This window comes from Charadrius vociferus, unplaced genomic scaffold, assembly GCF_000708025.1.
Source record: "Charadrius vociferus isolate BGI_N301 unplaced genomic scaffold, ASM70802v2 scaffold308, whole genome shotgun sequence".
NCBI lineage: Eukaryota > Metazoa > Chordata > Aves > Charadriiformes > Charadriidae > Charadrius > Charadrius vociferus.
The window spans coordinates 502,508-524,693 of record NW_009649929.1 but is presented as its reverse complement, the minus strand read 5'-3'; the positions used below and the strand labels follow the sequence as shown (position 1 = coordinate 524,693).

At 45.6% G+C, this 22,186-nt stretch overlaps 2 protein-coding genes across 2 annotated transcripts in view; both read left to right on the top strand.

Moving 5' to 3' along the window:
* The first annotated feature begins 15 nt into the window (after positions 1–15).
* HSPA2 (heat shock 70kDa protein 2) lies at positions 16–2,465 on the top strand. Its single transcript, XM_009891191.1, has one exon. The coding sequence runs from the start codon at positions 158–160 to the stop codon at positions 2,060–2,062; it is 1,905 nt and encodes a 634-aa protein (XP_009889493.1). The 5' UTR covers positions 16–157; the 3' UTR covers positions 2,063–2,465.
* Positions 2,466–12,497: 10,032 nt separating this feature from the next.
* Positions 12,498–22,186, top strand: part of PPP1R36 (protein phosphatase 1, regulatory subunit 36) — a 16,335-nt gene continuing 6,646 nt past the window's right edge. Inside the window, 8 exon segments of the mRNA XM_009891208.1 lie at positions 12,498–12,535; positions 13,171–13,217; positions 13,220–13,322; positions 14,646–14,726; positions 15,419–15,540; positions 15,662–15,728; positions 16,641–16,739; positions 20,658–20,798. Coding sequence (XP_009889510.1) covers positions 12,498–12,535; positions 13,171–13,217; positions 13,220–13,322; positions 14,646–14,726; positions 15,419–15,540; positions 15,662–15,728; positions 16,641–16,739; positions 20,658–20,798 — 698 coding nt within the window.

Genomic DNA, 22,186 nt, shown 5'->3' with positions numbered 1-22,186 from the left:
GCCAGCAGGGTTCTGGCAGGTTCCAGAAGGCGGCTGAGCCGGCTATAAAGAGGGCGCCAACGGCGCCGGGTCGGCACATCGCGCCGCAGAGAGCAGCGGGAGCGGGTGGAGGGAGAGGTGACGGCGAGTGAGGCGTTTATCAGAGGAACCTGTCATCATGTCTGGCAAAGGGCCGGCAATCGGCATCGACTTGGGCACCACGTACTCCTGCGTGGGTGTCTTCCAGCATGGCAAAGTGGAGATCATCGCCAATGACCAGGGCAACCGCACCACACCCAGCTATGTGGCTTTCACAGATACGGAGCGCCTCATCGGCGATGCTGCCAAGAACCAGGTGGCTATGAACCCTACCAACACCATCTTTGATGCCAAGCGTCTCATCGGTCGCAAGTATGATGACCCCACGGTGCAGTCTGACATGAAGCACTGGCCCTTCCGTGTGGTGAACGAGGGTGGCAAGCCCAAGGTGCAAGTGGAGTACAAGGGTGAGATGAAGACCTTCTTCCCAGAGGAGATCAGCTCCATGGTCCTTACCAAGATGAAGGAGATTGCTGAGGCCTATCTGGGGCGCAAGGTGCAGAATGCTGTCATCACAGTGCCTGCTTACTTCAATGACTCTCAGCGCCAGGCCACCAAAGATGCTGGCACCATCACTGGCCTTAATGTGATGCGTATTATCAATGAGCCCACAGCAGCTGCTATAGCCTATGGCTTGGACAAGAAAGGTACGCGGGCTGGAGAGAAGAACGTGCTCATCTTTGACTTGGGAGGGGGCACTTTTGATGTGTCCATCCTTACCATTGAGGATGGCATCTTTGAGGTGAAGTCCACAGCTGGTGACACCCATCTGGGTGGGGAGGACTTTGACAACCGCATGGTGAACCATTTTGTGGAAGAATTCAAGCGTAAACACAAGCGTGACATTGCTGGCAACAAGCGAGCGGTGAGGCGACTGCGTACGGCTTGTGAGAGGGCGAAGCGCACCCTTAGCTCTTCCACGCAAGCTAGCATTGAGATAGACTCCCTCTACGAGGGCATTGACTTCTACACCTCTATTACTCGTGCCCGCTTCGAGGAGCTCAATGCTGATCTCTTCCGTGGCACTCTGGAGCCAGTGGAGAAGGCTCTGCGTGATGCCAAGCTAGACAAGGGGCAGATCCAGGAGATCGTGCTGGTGGGTGGCTCCACTCGTATCCCCAAGATCCAAAAGCTGTTACAGGACTTCTTCAATGGCAAAGAGCTCAACAAGAGCATCAACCCCGATGAGGCTGTTGCTTATGGAGCTGCTGTGCAAGCAGCTATCCTCATGGGAGACAAGTCTGAGAATGTGCAGGATCTGCTGCTGTTGGACGTCACCCCTCTGTCGCTGGGCATCGAGACAGCTGGTGGAGTGATGACCGCTCTCATCAAGCGCAACACCACCATTCCCACCAAACAAACTCAGACCTTCACCACCTACTCGGACAACCAGAGCAGTGTCCTGGTCCAGGTATACGAGGGTGAGAGAGCCATGACGAAGGACAACAACTTGCTAGGCAAGTTTGACCTAACAGGCATCCCCCCAGCACCCCGTGGAGTCCCCCAGATTGAGGTCACTTTTGACATCGATGCCAATGGTATCCTGAATGTCAGTGCTGTGGACAAGAGCACGGGTAAGGAGAACAAGATCACCATCACCAATGACAAGGGTCGCCTTAGCAAGGATGACATCGACCGTATGGTGCAAGAAGCAGAGAAATACAAAGCAGAAGATGAAGCTAACAGAGATCGGGTGGCAGCCAAGAACTCCCTCGAGTCCTACACGTACAACATGAAGCAGACGGTGGAGGATGATAAACTGAAGGGAAAGATCAGTGACCAGGACAAGCAGAGAGTGCTCGACAAGTGCCGGGAGGTGGTCTCTTGGCTCGATCGCAACCAGATGGCTGAGAAGGAAGAGTACGAGCACAAGCAGAAGGAGCTGGAGAAACTCTGCAACCCCATCGTCACAAAATTGTACCAGGGAGCTGGAGGGGCCGGGGCGGGTGGCTCTGGTGGCCCCACCATCGAAGAAGTAGATTAAAGAGGACTGAAGTACAGACTGGTTTATGGACAGTCACTCTATTCTTTGCCTTGTATTTTTTTTTTTTCTAACGTTTAAGGAAAACGTCCTTGCCGATAACAGAGTTTATTCTGTTGGGTGTGTATAAAGGCAGATCTGTCAGCTTGGTTTTGATAAAAGGGAAGGCACATCCTGCTTTATAAGGTTAGTAATAGACAAGTTTTATTAATTCAGATACATCTGTTTGTACTCTGGATGTTTGTCTCTGTTCAAGTGTCTCTTCTAAAGTAACCACTCGACTGTTGCAGTTGACAAGTTTCAAGTTATGCATGAAAATCTTTATGGAAGGTTTAAAAAAAAAAAAAAATGCCAAATTCGGCTTCTGGAAATTTTGGTAATAAATAAAAAGTATTTAAAGCATAAACCTATCCTTCTCCTGTCTGTAAAGGGGCAGTAGCTGGGGGGTGGGGGGAAAGGGTGAGGAAGACTTTCCTGGCTGTCTCTGTGGCTCCCAACTTTGGACTTCCCCTCCCTGGGACCGTGTCCTGCCACGGGTGGGTGCCGGCAGCCCGCTGAGCTGGGGGGGGAGGGGGAGGTTGGCCAGTGCCCCCAGAAAGGCGATGGGACCAGGAACGGGTTAATAGAGCCCAGTCGGGAGTGGCAAGCCGGCTTCCCCTGGGGGAGAGGGGAGGGTGGGTGATGCGGACCCCAAACCCTGGGGCTGGTGTGAGTGTGACCCCCGTCACTGACACGGGAGGGGGGAAGTTTTCCCGAGTTGGGGGTGGCGGGGGGTGTTTTCGGGCAGGACCTGCTATTCATTGGTAACTGGTGGCTTGGGCTGTGCTGCTGTGGCTTTGGAAATGTGGGGCAGCTTGTCGTGTTCGTGTCACTGAAATCAAACAGCAGGGAAATGAGCACAACTAAAATAGTTGTGCTTGGCAAGGCGGCTGGGCTCGATAAAATAGAGACCGGTTTGTGGCCAGCTGTACAAATTGCTGAGTTATTCTTAGGTTGCTAGTATGCAAGCTGAGCTTTCGGTACTTTACTGGATGTGGGTTTTTTTTCCCCTTCCTAAGACCATCAAAAGTACAGCTGCCAAAAGGACCCTGAGAGCTGGGAGTGCTGAGTGAGGAGCCGTGATGCTGAGCTTGATAGAATAGGCAAAATTCGTAGTAGTTAAACTTGTCTGGCTTTACTACAAACTGTCTCCAGAGTTCTTCATTTGTTTGAGAGAGCAGAAAACCGCCGTATTTAGAGTCCGAGGAGCTGCGCATTAATGAGCTCTAACGGAGGAGCCTGATGACACGCACATTTTGGACTGGCTTGTCCTTTAAGGGAAAAAACCGCAGAGCAGTGGGCAGCTAAAGGGAATCATCCACAGTGTTTTTGTTTGGTCGCTCGTTAGTTAAGGGGGAGCGTTGGTGTGCTGGGAAATAGGGCAGGCGCTGCCCTGCTGGCTCTCCGTGCTGCAGAGAACTTTTAGGACCCCCATTGCTTAAGCTTGTAGGTGACGTATAAAGAAAAAAAAAATCTATAAAAATATTTTGTGATTAGAGGGCAGACAAAAATAAACTTGTTTAGTATTTAATATTCAGCGGAGATGTGAAACTCTGGTTTACTGCATTACTTTTCTCAGCTGGTTTGCCAGGGCACTGGCTGCGGGTTTCTCTTCACTGGCTACAGAAAGGGGTTGCTGTAGCCACAGTGGAATGTGAGGCATGTAAAAAGCTTGTTTGATCAGCTGTTGTCACAAATGGTTCAAACCCACTTCAAGTTTATTGAACGGTTCATAGGTAAATGGCAGTGCCATCACAGGGAGACCTGAGAAGTCCATTACAGCAACTTCAGCATCTGCTGAATGCTTTGGTTAAACCTCGAAAGGCTGTTATCAGGCTGGGTGCTTTTGGTGTTTATGTACACAGAATTTTCTTGGCAATCGGCCTCTTGATTTCCAGGCTGTAACCTATACAGGACACCTGAGAATGAGAAGATAATGTGACTTTTTTTCTTTTTTTTTTCTCTTGGAACTAATACATAAATGCGTTTATGAATAGCAGTAGATTATCTGTAAGTGAAAAGTTGTTGCTGCAAAGTGCAGTACTTTGTCAGAAACACTTTTCCTAGCAGAAACCCCACTACCATGGCATGACAGTAAGGGTTAGGTAGCACCCATGCTCCTCCTAAATGTGGGTTAGCTATTTTTTCTCTTCACTGACTGGTAATTGCCCTTGCCACATAGTTTCCTTTACTTTTCAGCTCTTGGTGTGCATTCCTCAGTGTCGCTTCCCAGTTATTAAACACAATTTTTTGTTGTTTTGCCCAAACATCTATTTAAGTGCATTGCAGAGCTAATGTAGCCAAACGCACACAGCAGATAGTTTGTCACACGCTTGCGCTGTCATCTGTCCTCAGCCTGTGCCCATTTCAGCAGTGGGGCAGGCAGCAGGTAACAGAGACCACAGAAGTGAAATACCCATCCAGATGGTTGAAACATCCCAGGGGCTGAGGAAATGAACAGGTTAACACTGGCATAAATGCTGTGGTGTTTTGTTTTGTTTTTTTTTCCTGGGAAAGGGGTATTTTTTAGTATGGACACACTTAGACTGTGTGTGGGATATGTAAAGGACAAGAAACTTCTGCTGACTTACATGATTGGAAAAAGATTTGAAGTCTCAAGGCACAAAGTAGCCTTTCAAATATGTGAACAACGCCCCAAAATGCAAGAGGCAGAAAACTTGAAGGGCTCAGAGCTAGATTCCTTGCATTCATTCACTTAGTTTATAAAACAAAGAATAACTTTGAGTTGATTTTTGGTATATTGTACTTACTGTAGAGTGAACTCTCATCCTGTTAGTGGAAACTTCCCACTGCCTCCAGTGGGTCTACGTTTTTTCCCCCTCAGTTTCTTAAAGAAATAGAGTTAAATATCAGAGGGGAAAACGCTGCTTCTCATTTGCAAACAGGTGTATTTGGTGTGTACACATAGGTCTGGGGAGCAGTTGCACATTTCAAATGAATTTGGCAAAGCCAGGAAAATAATCTTGTCTAAAATCTGCAGTTTCATTGCTTCCATGCTCAGTGACTCTCCCTCTTTGTACCATCCTGACTCACAGGGAAAGCCACCTCCTTCTGTCAAAGCTGTGGGCCTGGGTTTCAGAACTTCTCTTCTTCTTAAACAAGGCTGTGCCAAAAAAGACCAAGCCCATAGGAAAGATATAAAGTGGCTTTAACTTTGTAGCGCTTGTGTGACTACAGTGTTAATTTTTGATGGCTCCTTATATTTACTGATCAAGTTTATATGGATGGTATTATTTCCTATAGAGGAACACCCGTAGCATTAATACTGGATAATTTAATCACCCAAATTAAAACCCTTAAGCACCTTAGCGCCCCACTCCCGGTGCAGCCGGGTGTGTAGCAATGCAAAGCGATCACTCCTGCGTCACCCTGCAATTCCCCACCGCCTCTTTGCAGGGGAGAGAGAGGAGCCTAAAAAAAAGACAAAGCCGAAAGCATTACTAAAATAACCTGCCATGTGAGACCCCGCGGAGGGAGCTGAGGACAAGAGAGCTGTCTGAGGGCAACCCACTCGGGAGCATGGAAAACTGAGACGTGCTTGGACAGGCTGTGTCCACCCGGCCGGCCGGGTGAGTCAGCCCCGTGCCCTGCCGCCTCCAGAGCGTCTGTTTGAAGTTCAGCACAGAGGACTTAGCAGACAGGCTGCAGCCCTGCTCATCCCCTTGTGATACCATCTTAAAGACGGGAATGACTATATCCCGGCAGCCTTCCTTTTATCTCTCAGGAGACACTGCGTAGGGCCCTGCAGGCTGGGCAGCATTTCTCTTGGGAGCTGTCTGTCATTTATTTGAAAGGTTCTCCTTGAAGGTTTGGGGTACTACGGGGTGCAGCCAAGGGGAGACAACTCTGAAGGAGATGTGGCACCTCAGGACAGCACCATAAATTTCGCCTTCCCCATTGCGAGCCACTCCCACAGGAACAGGAAGAAAAGGGAAAAATGTTCAGGGAATTCACATTTCCAGTCTTGGCACTTATGTTAAATGGAAGGCATCGCGTTAAAAAGCATGCACTTACACCCAGCATGCATACTTAATTTTGAAGTTCCCTTTTTCCAGTCTTGTCAGTGCATTGGAATGTAATAGCATTTCAAGCTCTACTTACTTAAAAGGTGTTCCACATTTCTCCTCCTTTGCCCTGTGCCTGGCATGAGTTTCCCTTACTGTGTCCCTTTAGGAAGCGCACAGTGGTCTAATCTCTGCCTGCCTCAGGGACACTGTACCTTGGCACATGGGAATCCTGTGATATTAAACCAGCAAAGCATGTGGATGCTCTTACAGCAGCAAAATTATGTCTGTAAGTTGTTCATCACAGGTAAGTTATCACCCCTCCCTACCCCACAGCGAAACAAGTTACGCTAGTAAAGCTTCTTTAGCACACCTATGTGGGTCAGGTATCACATCTCTCCGCCACTCTCATCCTCATATTTATGCAGGCAGAAGCCTATAGCGTAGACCTGCCTTTGGAGTAGATTTTGCTTGCAGCAGCGTGGTGATTATATAGTTGGGCAGGCCAGCATTTCCAGATTCAACAACATATTTCACTTCCACATATGAAACAGCAGTATTAAAAACCCTGTTCCACCCTTGCATGACCCATTTGCCTTTACTCTCTCCTGCATCAGTAGGGTGGAGACATAGAAAAGCTGGTTCCTCTTGTCATCCCAATAGCAGCACCAGCCACCAAGTTTAGAGAGGGGATAAATTTCCCTCGAAGGGCCAACATATTTTTTTGGTAGTCTTTCTTTTAAGGAAAATCAAGAGCAGCATAGGAAATTTTTGTTCCTTTTCCATTGCTGAAGGTAGTCTCTCCCACCATTCAGGAACTGGTATTTGTGTGTTGGCCTGTTCACAAGTTGACAGATCACTGGTGCATCCTGGGCCAAGAAGCGTGAGGTCATTCTTGCTCGTGCTTAGGTAGCAGCACCTGTACACTATCTGTTGGAGCAGTTAAAAATGTCACTGCTGCAAATGATTGCAGTTAAAAATCTGTTTTGAATAGAATTAAGGAGACAAAAACACTTCCAGAAGTGCTAATGCTGTGTATTTCAGCAAGACTCTAGAGAAAACCCCATGGGTTTAGGGGTCTTGGTTGCTTTGCTATTCACTGATGGGCATCATGAAATATTTTCTAACTATGAATCCGTCTAAGAGCTGTTGCACGGTTGAACGGACAGTCAAGCAATCACGTGTCATAGCTGAAAGCAGCATTTCTTTTTGCCAGGCTGTGTCTAAAAACATAAACATATTTCTTTCAAAACCACGTTTATTTCTCATTTGGCAGACTCCTTATTTTCCTGCTGCAGACCTTATTCACGACAAGTTTGCAAATGTACTAACGCAGCCTGGTTAAAGACAAGTGATGCTAGGAAGTCCTTAGTGCTAGCTGTGGCACTGCAAATGGAAGATAACTAAACTAAAAATTCTAAGCTAAAAAGTCTCTGTAATAAACTAAAACCTAAAAATAAAGTTCTCTGCAATAATTACCTTCAAAGCTCACAGAACTGAACAGAGAAGATCTTGTCTATAGTACGTCTATATTAAATTTTCACCTTTTTTCCCCTCATTCTATAGCAGAGAGATGGTTATTATATCCTACAGAAGACCTAGAAACTAGGCTATGACAGTTTTTTTAAGCTCCATAGATTTCTGGGCATCTCAGATACAGAATCAAAATGCTATTTTTGAAAATACCTATTGAGTATGAGGTAAATACTTCTTCCTTTCTGTTAGAGGCAAGTTAATAACAAAAGGTTGATTGTTAGGAGCACAAGGCAACTGCCTAGCTGCAGGAAAATAGCTGACAACTGCTAATGTTCAATAATCTCATCTGATAAAACCACACAGAGGGAGTAATTGCATGAGGATTTCAGTGAAAGAATGTGCAGCTGGTTTTTCTGGCTTTCCAAAAGCAGCCTGCCATGCGTAAGTGGTGCGAGGCAATCATTGCCTCCTGATTTCCCTTAGACCTTCCATCTGGACTCGGTGGCTAATTCTGCCTTTGCCTACTGGACACCTTTAGCCAGTTTGCCTCTGTGGATGTAGTCACCACTGAACGCGGCAGGTAGCCAGGCCACAGGGCTCTGAACCTAGGGCAAGGCTGGGTCTGGTGTCCTGGGAAGATGAGGATGTGAGGGGACACGATGTGTCTCCAGACGTCACAGCGCAGCTATCTAACTACCTTTTGCTTGGGATGATCCAAGGGATGGGACTGAAATGCAGGAGTGTTAATGTGTCAAAACAGTGAAAATTGCTGAAAACAAAGAATTAGGACCTTCAACTTTGCACAAATCTGAAGTGAAAAGCCACACCGGTGTTCATAGTATTATGCCTAAGGACATTATTTATTCCATTCATATAGCATGATCCTGTTTTTAATGAGCAGGCAGAAGCACTTGGCAGGTAAACGGCGTAGTCATGGACTAAGTATTAGCTACTGTGAAATTGAATTCTGTACTTGTGTGTCTAATACAAACAGTAGTCCGTGCACACAGAGTCTAATATTCCCAGAGAAACCAGGGTTGACATTTAACTGCCCCTGGGAAGAGAAGAGGAAATTAATACGGTGGGTATGGAAGACAGAGACTTGACACAGCAAGGAGAAGCAAGAGGCAGAAATGAGGTGAATGGCTGGATGGTGAGTCAGTGATATTTTTGTTGAGTTTATGCATGTGTTTATTTTCTGGGTGTGATATCCGAATTAAACATTAGATATACCTGAAGAATGGATGCATATGCGTACTGTTGAGTGTTCTCAGCTACTGGGACGCACAGGGACACACAAACACCACAAGAAACAACATTAAAAGAAGCCTATTAAGGCTGCAAGGTCGCTTGTTCAGAACTATGACCATCAGAGCAAGCCTATTTCTTCTTTCTTTGTGCTTATGCATCATAACCCAGTTTTTAATTACACAGTAACAGGTTTTTTAATTTTTTTTTCTTCTGTAGGGCACCTGCCTCAGTCAGTGCACACAATGGGCAGCGTATACTCTACGAAAGTAATATTTCCCAGTTCAATATACACCTTATTTACTATGTGCTGTCCAGCCCCAGCTCTGGAGAAGAAGCATTGCTTGGGATGTTGCCTATGAATCTCATCACCATTGCATCTTGAGTGCTTCATAACATTAAGCATTTAGTTTTCACCCCTGAGATGTGTATAATTCCCACAGAGAAGGTGATAAAACAAACCACCAAAAACCAAACACCATTTGTCTATTATGGAGTCTTCTACTGGAAATGCCAAGAAGCTGTTTTTTCAGACAGGTTAGTATTATATAGTTCTTCAACTGTTCAAAGTAGAGTTCCCATTGGCTTTGGTCACTCCTGTGGGTACCTAGCGCTGCATTTCAGACTTCCATGAAGCCAGGCCATTCGCTCAGAGAGAAAAGAGCATGCAAATAATGGTCATTAGGGTTAAATGCGGGTTGGAGTGATTTGCCTGGCATTCTGTGACTGAAGCCCATATGGAAACCAGTTTCCCACGTAGCCTTGAACTGCTTCAACCATTACACCTTAATTTCACTTCTTGTAATCTTCTGGCTCACTCATTTTATAGCTTCCAACTCTTGCAACAGCTGAAGCAGGGATCCAACAGACACTAATCTCCTTTGCTACACAATGCCAGGCTTTTAATTTTTTTTTTTTTCCCAGACTGATACCCATTTTTGGGCCATCAGCACGGGTGGGATGTTTGGTGCTCACCTCTGCACCCTTAGCTCATGAAATACCTGGGCTGAACAGATCTCCTCCAGCAAGCACTTGGTTAAGGGTAGTACAGGGCTGCATCTGAGCAACCCAAGTCTCCTGCCCTGGTAACTCAGTCAGTCTTGGGTTTCCCCAAACACCATTGTCTGTCTTGGCCCCTGTGCTTGGCCAGAGCCAATTCTGTCCCACTCTCCATAAATCCCTTCCAGATTGTCTTCATTTTCCCCTAGTTACCTGTCTGCTGCACTGATTCCCTGCCTGCCTAGCCCACTCTGTCTTCAGCTCCCAGTCCCAGTCTTCACATTCACAGTTGTTCTCCCTCTTGGTAGTTCTCACTGTTAGTTTCTCCCCCTCTTTCATCTGGGCTTTTTGTGCTAATTTGCTCCCAACTCTAGTACAGCAGAAGGCTTGTCTCCCCTGTGTCCTGCACCACGAATGCTAACATGGGTGGTCCTGACCATCTGCAACACGTCCTTTACCTTTCCCATTTTTTTTGGCATGACTTTTACTAAGGCCAAGATGGGCTGATGGTCTCCTGAGGCTAATGACAGCCACGCTCTATAAAAATGAGTTGATGAGCCATCAGTTTCATACCTCCCCCGTTCCCCTGATGGGAAGCCTATTTCTACAGTGCTGCCTGGCTGCCATGGGTGAGATTTGAGGTCGTTCCCAAACCTGCTTCTCTTATCCTCTTAAATATGTAACTTGGCTGCCAAGTCATGGATATGTACTTGGCAGCCTGCAATAGCAACTGGAAACATAACATACACAATACGATTGTCCAAAAAAAAAAAAAAAAAAAAAAAAAGACTGTAGAGAACAGAGCCAGAGCTGAATTTTCAGGCTGATTTGAGATTCTTGCTTAGCTATCCATGGACTGATTATGTTTGCATGGATAAACCTTTAAAGTGTACCTACAGGAGAAAAGATGCAGTATTTGGAAGGCTATGGAAATGGAGGTAGCTAGGGACAGGTTGTTTTATGGAAATTTTCTTTCCCCACGTTGTATCGTCTACATGTTTTTCCACATGGTCATGAACATCTCAGTGCTGTTTCAGGAGTATTTTCCCCAATTAGAAACTATTGCAAAAATGAATGATGCCATCTTTAAGAGCTGAAAGCTCAGGAAATTTTCCTTCTGTCTTACTGAACTGACCTATACAGGTCAGGTCTTAGGTCAGGTATTTTCATCTCTTCAAAGTACATACTGGCCTAGTGCAGCTGTACTACCAAAATTTTCCGAGATTGTGGCTTATAGCCGACCTGATCTATTGAGAGGCGTGGTCCTCCTTGTCCCCTTATCTTTATGTGCATCTCTGCTGGCCCTTCTCTGACTCCACCATAAACTGATGTAAAATGCTAACTCAACAGAAAACTTCTAATTTATTTTTGCTGGATTACTGTTTTTGACAGTTTAGGGACCCGCCTTGCTGTGGGGACAGAGAAGATAAAGAATCAACACAAAGATAAATGATGGGAAAACTTTGATGGGAGCAAGAATGCCTCTTCCATCAACAACTAGCTATTAGGCTGGCTTAGCTGTAATGTGAAACCTCACCCTTCATAGGGACTTGACTTCTATTGGCAAAAAGTGCTTTTGTCAATATAACTAGTACCGATTTGGGGTGTGATCTAAGCAGTACTTATACATGATGCTGATCCACTGTGAATGACTAGGATGAGAGATTCTCTGCTTGCAAAAGAAAATGCTTGACAATAATCCAAAGATCAAAACCCCTCCCTCGAAATCATGCCCTTAAGTGACTTGCCTTAGCGTACGGGAATTGTTTCCAGGGGCAACTTGCAAATCTTGAGCTGATTGCTTGCATAGGGACCTAAGTCATGTCACAGACTTGTGACCTGGTAGATTAAATCTTGTAAAGTCCCAAACTAAAGTATGTTTAACATTCAGAGAGCTGTACAGACATTGACGCCCGTCACAGAGGGACCAGGTTGCAGCTGCCTTCACTGCTGCTGGTCCTGGGCCTGTAACCAGGAAAACCTCTGCAGCTCCTGTAAGCCCAAATGAGTGGCTACGGAGATGTTATCGCATGGAAAGCATTTATTTTCCCCTGATTAGACTAAAATATTACCCAAGGAAGCTGCTTAGCAGAGCTGGGAAGTAGCAAAGCACACAAACCATGAGCCCCAGTCCACAGCTCAGGCTGGAGGGGGATCTACGTGCTGGGATCTGTGGTTACTAGGGGACAGCAGGCTGTCACCAGGATACTGCCGTAAACAGTGCCTGCCTTATCTTCTGCGCTCCTGGTAGTGTCCCAGGCAAGCACCATGCTATCTGTGAGTCTCCCCACCTTTCCCAGCTCCATCTTGCTGCTGCTCTTCACGTTTGCCTCTGCAGCAGATCCTGGGGGCCACAGGAGGGCCCATGGGGTGGGGTGGGGTGGGCAGGGCAGAGACCTGTCCCACTGCCCCCGCCAGGGAGCAGGCTGGTTGGGGACAGTCATTCAGCTATTCGCGCCAGTGAGAAGCATCTGAGATGCATTTTGAAGACACAGGAGCGGTATTTTCTCCTCCCTGTGGGCATAGCGAGGCCTACAAGCACATCACAGGGCCCATGGGCTGCTGGCATGAAGTTATCCTGGTGTCTCCCGTATTCAGGGCTCTACTGCCAAATTAAAGTGAGCAAGAATTTGTGAGAGCCTCATGGATGGATGGCTGAATGGTACCTGGCAAAAAGTCACAGAAAGCCGTAATGTTTCACTCAGCTTAAATTTGTAGGCAGAAGGATTTCAGCAATAAGACTAGTTTTGCTTTAAAGGTGACCTGCAAATAAGAGTTTGCAAGTGTCTCTTGTTAATTAAGAAAGGACTAATAGATCTTATTTATTTCCAGAGGATATTTTTGTATGTTGCTTTGGTTTTTTTTTAAATACCTAGATACTGTAAATGCTTTTACTAGTAGTTTTGTCCAGTGTCCCCTTAAGGGTCTATCTGGTATTTATTTAAAGTTGTCAGAATATCAGGAAAGTGCATAATGTATTCCATTTTTAAGCAAAGATTTCCTTTCTCCTGATACCTAGTCTACAATTACATAAATATTATTTAAAAAAACAACAAATAAAAGCAATGTATTGTTTAATGCATGCCTCCATTTGATTTCTCCATCTTTATTGATTCACTGGCAATCAAAGAACTGGTGTTCCTTAGCAAACTTTCAATTATTTATTCATAACATGGAAGACATAAAAAAGGACAGATACCCATTTTTTCTTTCTTACGCTGTCAACCTTTTATCTCAGAGAACTTCTATTTAACAACTCACAAACAAACAACATCTGGGTGAAAAGCAGACTTAAGAAAGATACAAAGTGGCCCATTTTCACAGTGCTTGCATTATAAATATTTTGTTGAGCTAGGCTGAGAACATGAGCATAGATTTATGACATGTACTCTGTATGCTGTTTTCTTGCAGACGATAAAACTAACTCCAGGTGTGTGGTACTGGAAAGATGATACCAACACTCTTGAATTTGCAAGGTAAAAGAATGAGGTTTAGTTTCGAATTATGCAGGTTTAGGCCTTGATACAGCAGTTCCAAGTAAGGTAGAATCAGAGTCTAATATGGTTTTACCCAAACATGAACTGCAAGACAAATTGTTACTTCTTTTTTTTTTTTCCTTCTTGCAATTGAGACTGGATCTCCTTAACTGCTGCTCTGTGCCATCATGTTAATGGAGAGAATCAGAAATATGTGTTTACTCCACACTGCTCTCAAGCTGAACCCACTACAGAGGGACAGCTTAAAGTATGTGGCGAGTCCCGCCACGTGTCAGAAATGTGCACCACACGCTGCAGCAGCAGTGCTGGATGCGAGGGCCAAATGCCACCCCAGGTGTCTATAAGTGGAGGTCCACAGACTGATGTTCCCTGTTGCCAGTGTTACCTATGACCCTGTGCAATGGTGTGCACTGGGGGACTGCAGACTGCACAGCTCTGCAGGGGACAAAGTGCGCATTGCTGTGCTTTGAATTTCTATGGCAGTTGTGGATTAAGGCTTCATCATTCCTGTTGCCAGTGTTACCTATGACCCTGTGCAATGGTGTGCACTGGGGGACTGCAGACCTTTAGGGAAACCACAGCTCTGCAGGGGACAAAGTGCGCATTGCTGTGCTTTGAATTTCTATGGCAGTTGTGGATTAAGGCTTCATCATTTAAACTATGGGGGCAAAAAAAAAAAACCAACACCCAAACTGTCTGCCCCCTGCTCTCTTCTCAAGAGCAGGGCAGGGAGTGCGCTGCCTACTGCTGCCTCCTGCCCTGCTGGGCATTTTCCAAGCCTTTGTCATGGTGGAGCCAGGCTGCTCACCTCTCTCCTGGTCATATGGCTACTGCAGGTGCCTTTCATGGTCTGTGTCTCAGCAGCTCTGGCCAACTTCTCTGTTGGGCTTGGGAACGCTGCTGACTCTGCCAGGTAGCTCTCCAGGGAAAGGTGTGAGTTCCCTGGTGACCTCTGCCTGTCTCTGCCCTCAATGATCCCAAAGAAAAGCTCTGGAATGAAGCAGTTTACATTTGAAATCTTCCTAACGCCACTTGAGACACTGACTGCTTGAAGTGTTTACATGGTGCAGTGGGTATGGTGGCAGGAGACAGAGCAGGAAGAACTGGGGACACCCCTTTACTCTTTGCTTCTCTGTTCTTGAAAGCAATGTCTCATGTTGACCTCAAGACAACCCAGTTGTTTTCTTTGTGTCAGTTAGATGCCAAAATAGATATGCTTTTGTGTCATGGGACGTTGCCTTCTTTGTACTGGTGCTAGTATCTTAAACTCATACTACTGCCTGTTCATGCTCTGTATTGCAGCTCCCATCCAGCAGCTGAGGAAAACCTTAAGGACAGAAAAAATACTCACTTTCAGGAAATGCATGTCAAGACATTAAAGAGGTATTTCAGTTCAACTAGCCTAGCTCAAAAAGCAACAAGATCATTTGGGTGGGAATATTTTCATCTGTTGTCTGAAGATCATGTCTGAACAAAGCACGTGAAACAGGAAGGCAGCTGTCATTTCAGCAGGGCGGATAAGTGGTCTGAACATAAAAACAGAGCCAGACATGCCTAATGTTGAATGCTAGCTCAGGCACTAGCCTGGTATGACTTTGGTAAAGTCATTCAGCATCTTTGTTGCTGTTTCCAGATCGCTCAGAACCAGGTAATAATTCTCATCTACCCTGAAGACTATTGTGAGGTAATTAATTCATCTGTGTAAGGCACTTCAAAGATTAAAGTATTATTATTATTAATAATAATTTTATAAATTCACAACATGGTATGGCTGACTTTCATCCATTACTTAAAACCGCTTTGATCTAAATAATATAGTCACAATTTATTATATTAGCAACTAAAAGCAACTTCAGACGCAACCTTAGAGGTGAAATGTCCTATTTCTCTCAACATCCTCAGCCTGTTTTGTGGTTGTAATAGTTGAAAGTTAGTTCAGGATACCTGCCAAACACATTTCACTGCCTGTCCCTTTGAAACTGAGTGCAATGAAGAGACTACATACTAGGTAGATCATATTCTCAGACTGGAATTAATACTGTGTCCTTAAATGTTATGTATTGGTCAACCACTAGCATCTTCCAAGAGGAGTGCAGTGCAATGCTCCCTGAAAGAAGGCTGGCTGACACAGAAGGAAAATTGCATAGGCTGTCAAAGTGGGTACAACATGAATATGTGACGCTGGATGATGTCAAGTGTGAGTAATTGCTGGTATATCGTATCAGCGAGGCATCGCCCATAAACGTTAGGAAGCTATTTGTACTAACACTAGCAATTTTTTTGAGGAAGCATTGGTTTTGTCCTCTGTATGTTTTCAGATGCTGCTTTGCTTTTGAAAGAAGCAAATGAGTCACATCACATGCTATCATTTGAAGCAGTTGTAAGGTATGTCATTTAGAGTTTGTTTCAAGAATTACTTGCATATAGCTGGTAGTGGAGGGACCAGGGTGTCTGAGAAGCAGGATATGAAATATCAGAGGTTTAAAATCTCTCATCTGTGAGGGTCAGTGGGAAACACCACTAGATGCATGTTGTCCTCGAGATGTGCAGAGAAATAATCCTATCACCTGTTTGAAAGCCTTCCACTCTGTTAACTAAAGGAAGCCAAGAACTTGGGCCTAAATATCCTCAGGTTGTCATCTGTTTTACTCTAAGCTAAATTCCATGTTAGCCAGCGCATCTGCAGCACTGCGTGCACCAGGAGCGCTAACACGACTGGGAATCTGGGCTGCCTCCTGTGCTGCTGCTGTTCCCATCAGAGCTACAGGGCTCATTATTTGCTGCTGTCACTTATCAGCATTACTTCTCTATAGGCTAAAAGGGAGGAGGCAGCGGGCGGAACATTACATCTCAGAGGCATATCCCTGAGATCACCAGGGCCGTACAGTGGCTGCATTGCCTTTGACTTAGGAGTGTATCTGCAGACCTTGTTGAGCCTTTACCATACTGTTCTTTCAGAAAGGGAAAGGTGTCTGAGTTGTCCCCCTTTTCCTTTGAATGTGAATGCCACTTCTTCAGCGTGTTCAGTGCAGAAAACATGCTTCTTGGAAGTATGTCTGGTAATATCCAATTCAATCCACCCTTCACTGTATTTATTGGACTCTATAATTCTCTAAAAGCCTTCAAAGTCTTAGTGTAGGGTGAAGTGCTTCTTACTAATAGGTTGCAACCATATAGCTCATATTTGGTATAATGCAGGCCCTTGAGCAGAGACTTTGTTCTTTTTCATAATGGTCTGGTGGTGTCTCTATCTGCAAATCTGCAGACTTCACAGTGACCTTTCTCCCTTCCATTTAGGAATGAGAAACTAGATGAGTTCCTCATGGCCCTGCTCTTCTACCTATCTTTTTACCTTGAAAAAATTGCCCTGGAAAAGAAATGCAGATCCTTGACTTCGTGAGTATAAGACTTGAGGGGTGTAAGTACACAGAGCTTGCTCCGGCAAATCTGAAATCACAGGGCAGTCTTTCATGTCAGGATCAGTGGGATTCTGCGTACAAGCAAGGACTGCTTGCTATGCTGGCCCAGTCTATATATGCAATACTAAGGAGAAAATCCCTTGGTCTCAGCGTCGATGTCTCCCATCCCCTTGTCCTCTGTGCTCTCCAGGACGTAGGCTCCTCTGACTATGTAGAGAGTCAGATTTTGTGGGAGAGTTTGAACCCTGCTTTGCCCCAGCCTTGCCCTGAGCAGCGCGCACTACTGTCACGTGGCATGGCATCGCCATAGTCTCCCTCTCAAGATGGTGGCTGGATCCAGTCCTGGTGCAATGGGGTCACCAAATAATTTGGCTCCGCAAGGTAATACTGCAATTTGAATAAATCATTACTACTACCATCAACGTTAAATCTACATGAGTGCCTTGGATCACATTACCATCCCTTAATGCCACTTCCCAGCAATAACATTAGTATCCAGTCATTTTTGCTTGCAATACAGAGCACCAAATTGTCGCAACTGAGTCTGCTGGGTTTTAATTTGTGCTGTGGGTCACATTGCTTTAAGACTTCATTTCTAAATACTTTGCAAAGCAGGTTCAGATGACTCTTAGGTGCTAGAAACATGTTACAACATGAGGAATATATGCTAGGAAAGCAGTTCCCGAGTAAGGGTGTGTGACCACACTTGCTACCTTGCAGAGTGGAAGTGGCGATGCCAGGGGAATAGTTTAGGAGCTGCTGTGTTAGAGGGTTATATGCCTCGGGAGAAAGCATTACAGAGGTACAAACTCTGATTGTAAGAAACTTCAGTGATTTTCTGGAGTCTATAATAGTCTCTGAGAATTGATTGACCATTTTCTTAAAACACCTAATGATTACTTCACAATTCATAAAGCCTTGATATAAAAAGGGGCTGATTTATCTGAATTGAAGGAAAGACTGGTGGAGGATCGCTAGCCTTAAGGAACTGATTTGTTCTATATCCATAGATTCACAGGTGTTTCATTGTGCAAGGAATAATTCATAAATAAAGAAAACCAGCAGTGTCGTTTCATACACAAAGGTCATAGATTCAGGTGAGGTGCTCTGGGCTGCAATTTACGAAATGATCCTCTCGCTTTTGGCTGGTAAAGGACAAAGAAGCCACTCCATGGGCCATGGCATCTCAAAATGGCTCATATCATCTATTGGTGTGGCAAACACAGATACAGACTGAAACAAAGAGGAGTTTGGACTTATTGCAATATAAGTTTATATTTCCTGGATCCGGGGGGCTCTGGTTAGTAGCTATCAGCTATAAGCAAGCACTGGATAAACCCTGCCACGAGAGACTTTTCAGTGTGTTCTGGCATGCAGTGCTCCCAAAGTGACCCCTCTGTTTTGGTGGGAAACATATACTGACTCTCCGGCTTCCCAAAGGGATATTCTACAACACTGTTTTGTTTAGATTCATTACCTCCCCTGAAGGGAAGTGGCTTGCTTGTCAGGATTACCTGCACGCAGTGTAACATCAGAGAAGCTTAAAGAGACACCGTGCAGAAGGAGGAAGTCAGGATATTGATCTAGTGAAATATAAATATCGGGAAGGAAAATAAAATGACAAAAGGAAATTTCAGGTCCTATTTAATGTGGAAGTTCATCCTTAACTATTTTAGTGCCTTAGCTGACTTGGAGGAGCAGGGAGATATTAATGGCGGTGTGAAGAGTTTTCTGACATTGCATCTTCTTTCCCTGTTCAAGACCTCCTGTTGCCTCTGTTATCCACCTGGTCTAATTCTAAACTTGATATGTGCTGTATTTCAGATCAAATGTAGCAAGGACTGTCTTTTTCCTCCTGTGGAATAAAGTTCTGGAATGGTTTTCCACTAGGAAGCAGTGGGGGCAGGCGAGAAAACTACTTTTTTTTTTCTGGAGGTGGAGCTCCGTGAGCTTGTGAAAGGGATTTTATGACTACATAATAGAATCATAATGACATAAAATTACACTTGTGATAAGAATCCTTGGGTTTGTGATATGCTGATGTATTTGAGAGAATGTGAAAGAAGATTGCACAGCCATTTGTTTTCCTATATCTATCCCACATAAATCCCATGCTCAGGGCTGTTGCTAGTGGCCTGCTTAGGAAGAAAACTCCCTCCCCCTTCCTCTAAGATGTAATTTAGTTTCATGGGGTTTTTTGCTTTCCTATGTAGTACTGGCTATGTGCCACAAGTAGAGACAGACTGGAGGCAAGACATGCCGGTACCATTTCATGTGTCTCGTTAGTGACACCTATAATTTGCTCCCAGTTAATCTGACAGACAGATTATTTGGAGACTGGGCTTGGTGACCCACCCAGTCCTTTATCAGCCTGATGTTCCTATATGACAGACACATCCAACGGCTGTGCAGTCCTCGAGCTGCTCTTCTTGTAGACCCTGTGTGATAACCTAGTAACACAGAAAACGGTGCTGGTTATTCCTGCTCCTAGTTGGTTTTTTTGGGGGTTCCTGCCATTTGGGCTGCCTACGAGAGATGCCTAACTTGTGTTGGGACTACTCTTGTCCACAGGGAGCCAGGCCTGATAGTCTGAATAGCTCCTCAACTGTCTTGAACCTAGACCATGTAGAAGTATCAGTGTCCACAGTGGCTCAAGAGAGCATCTAAGACTGGCCTGGCTTCAGGAGTCATGGCTTCTGTGCATTAAACTTTCTTTGGAAAAGAAAGTATTGGAAGGGGTTCCTATCAGAGACCGTCAGGATGAATACGGACATCTTTGTCTTCTCATGACTTTGTCTTTTGTTGGTGCTGTGCTGATTCTTTGTAAATCCAAGTCTGAGGCTTTCCTGGCTTCTCCTGGGTTCAGGAAGACCTTGTAACTAGCTTCAAAAACAACCAACCAGTTTTCCAAAGGAGCGGGCATGAGGCATTCCCCCACCGGAGACAGCTTGGGAGTATTCACTTCTGAAATATGTGACTCTAAGAACAAAAACTCAGCAGTGGTGGATGAGACATGAATGGAACAAGGGCTATTATTTCTGTCCTGCATTTTCTTTCCCCTTTAGTTTCTGTCTGCTTCTGCTTCCAACCCTTTCATGTCTTTTGAGGAAAATCTTCTGAATTTTATTAGCAATTATGCTTGAGAAGCCCAGAGTAATTGTCCTAATTTATTACAGGTGGGTTGTGTAGGAAGCTTTAGAGCTGGAGGCCATCAGGGATAAGACAGATAAAAAAACCCAACTCTTCTGAGTGTGAAAAGAGGCTGGTAACTTTTAGGCCGGCAGCACTCCCAGGCACCGGGAGACAGTCAGGTGGATTACAGGGAAGCAGAGGAAATAGAAAGCTCTTTGGTTTGGCATTTCCTTTGTGTTTGATCTGAATTGGTTTAAAATACAGGTTTGCGGTTTTAGCCGTTCCTGTTTAGAGGCAGTCCCAAACGCGCTTCGTGTGCCTTTTTGAAGAGAAGTAAGTGCTGTCTCTGAATGAGCCAGACCCACCGCTCCAGGCCACCCGCTGACAGAGCCTGCGCCCGCAGATATATAAATGCACCTCCAGGACTTTTATGCAGGCTGCTAAAAGGGTTCATAAGCTATGCAGGATCAAAGACGGCGACCTGACAGGTTGTGGGCATGCAGCTTTTAAGTTGTGTGGGCCAAGAGAGACTGTCTGGGCCCAAGCCCCAGGCTGTGTGGCCCCACTGGCATTGCCAAACTGTGCTGGAAGCATCTGAGCCCAGCCTTGCTGCAGAGGGGTCTGCTCACAGTGGGGTCATGCAGCATGTTGGTTTATGTGCCTGAAAACCACGCCTGCCTCTCAGGAAACGTCCCTCTTTCTAGCATCCCTTCTGGCCCGAGCACCTTCCCTGAAAACTTTTTTCCGTTTTTGTTTTAAACAGGGCTATGATATTTTTAGAGAATAAAGACATGGACGACGTGTTGGCAAAGTTGGCGGTGGCCAGGATTCACCTTGCCAAGGTGTACTGTAACCTTGTCCTCGAACGAGGCATGGCACAGCAGCGCCACAGGCCTAGTGGAAAGTAAGCCAAGGAAAGCTTTCCCTTCTGGGGACCCTCACTATGTCAAGGAGCACAGCAGCCCAGCGCCAAAGCTTCTGTTGAGTGACACAAGTGAATACCCAGGGTAACAAATGTCTCGTGAGCCAAGGAGTCACAGAGGGCTACGGGACCATGAGATAGAGAAGTGTCCTGATCTCCTTGCAGCTCTACCTGTTAACTAACTCCACAAGTGTTTCTGGTGAGCTGTTGCCAACTGATCTGGCCACAACAAGTTGCAGCAGAGCTCTGGATACCAGACTGGAAAGCTCTAGCCTGGTATGCGGAAGCCTTGCTAGATATACAGAACAGGAAACTTTGATGGGTTCAGCATGAAAGTCAGCAGGGTGAAGAGCAATGCCAGCCCTGGATCTTACCCCTGCCACTTCTACTTACTAAATCTTGAAAGCAAATGGTTATGTACCTGCTGGCTGCCACTGATCCCTGCATAAATTTCCTCTTATGCCAACTCTGAGGTAGCATAAGACCAGTCTAGCAAGTGAAGGAGACCATGTTCCTGAAGGGCAGCAAGAGGAGCAGAGACAAGAAGAGGTTGTGCTTGGGATTGGAAGTGTAGGACTCCCACCTGTGAGTGGGGAAGACAGTGCATGGCTTTTTCAGAATGGTGATCAATTGCACTTTAGATATGATGGTCCCAGCAATGAACAGAAAGGGGAGAGGAACCCGTAGTGGGAATTAAATAAGAAACTGAGTAAGACAGGAGAGGATGGGAGGGTGTTTAGAAAGGCAGAGAAACCAAGGGAATGATGAGGACAAGGAAAGGGGAGTTTTTACAGGTGATTAAGTTGTTGTGGTTTAACCCTGGCTGGCAACTAAGCACCACAAAAAATGGTTAGGGGAAGGCAAATGTAATGACAGAGAGATCACATACCATGCTAGTGTTAGGGATTCTTTCCTCAGCCACGTTTCCTGCACAGTATTTCCTTTCCCTGGCAGTAGAAAGGAGCTGGCAGTCCCCACCCAGCACCCCAGTACCGAGGGATCTTCTCAGAGAAGTTTCAGGCAAATTTTTTCAATCAGTTAGTGTCAAACTGCTGCCGGTCCCCCAGAGTAGTCACAAACATTCACCTGCCTTCCTGCAACACAGCTCCAGGCAGCCTTGCTTCTGGCTGGGGTGGGGGAACCAGGGTTTCCTTCTAATCAAGAGCCGAAGTTGACCTGTGAAATGATGGAGTCAAAGGGGAGTTGAAACTGCTGTCCTAACAGGGCTTTCATTTTAGTGTGCCCCATCCCACAAGGTGCTGGACCCTCAGAATCAAGAATGAGTTCCCTCTTTATCCTGGCACATCAGCATTTCACGGGGTACTCCTGGAGCAGCCTTCTGTGCTGAATCCCTGCTCCCAGATTCCTGC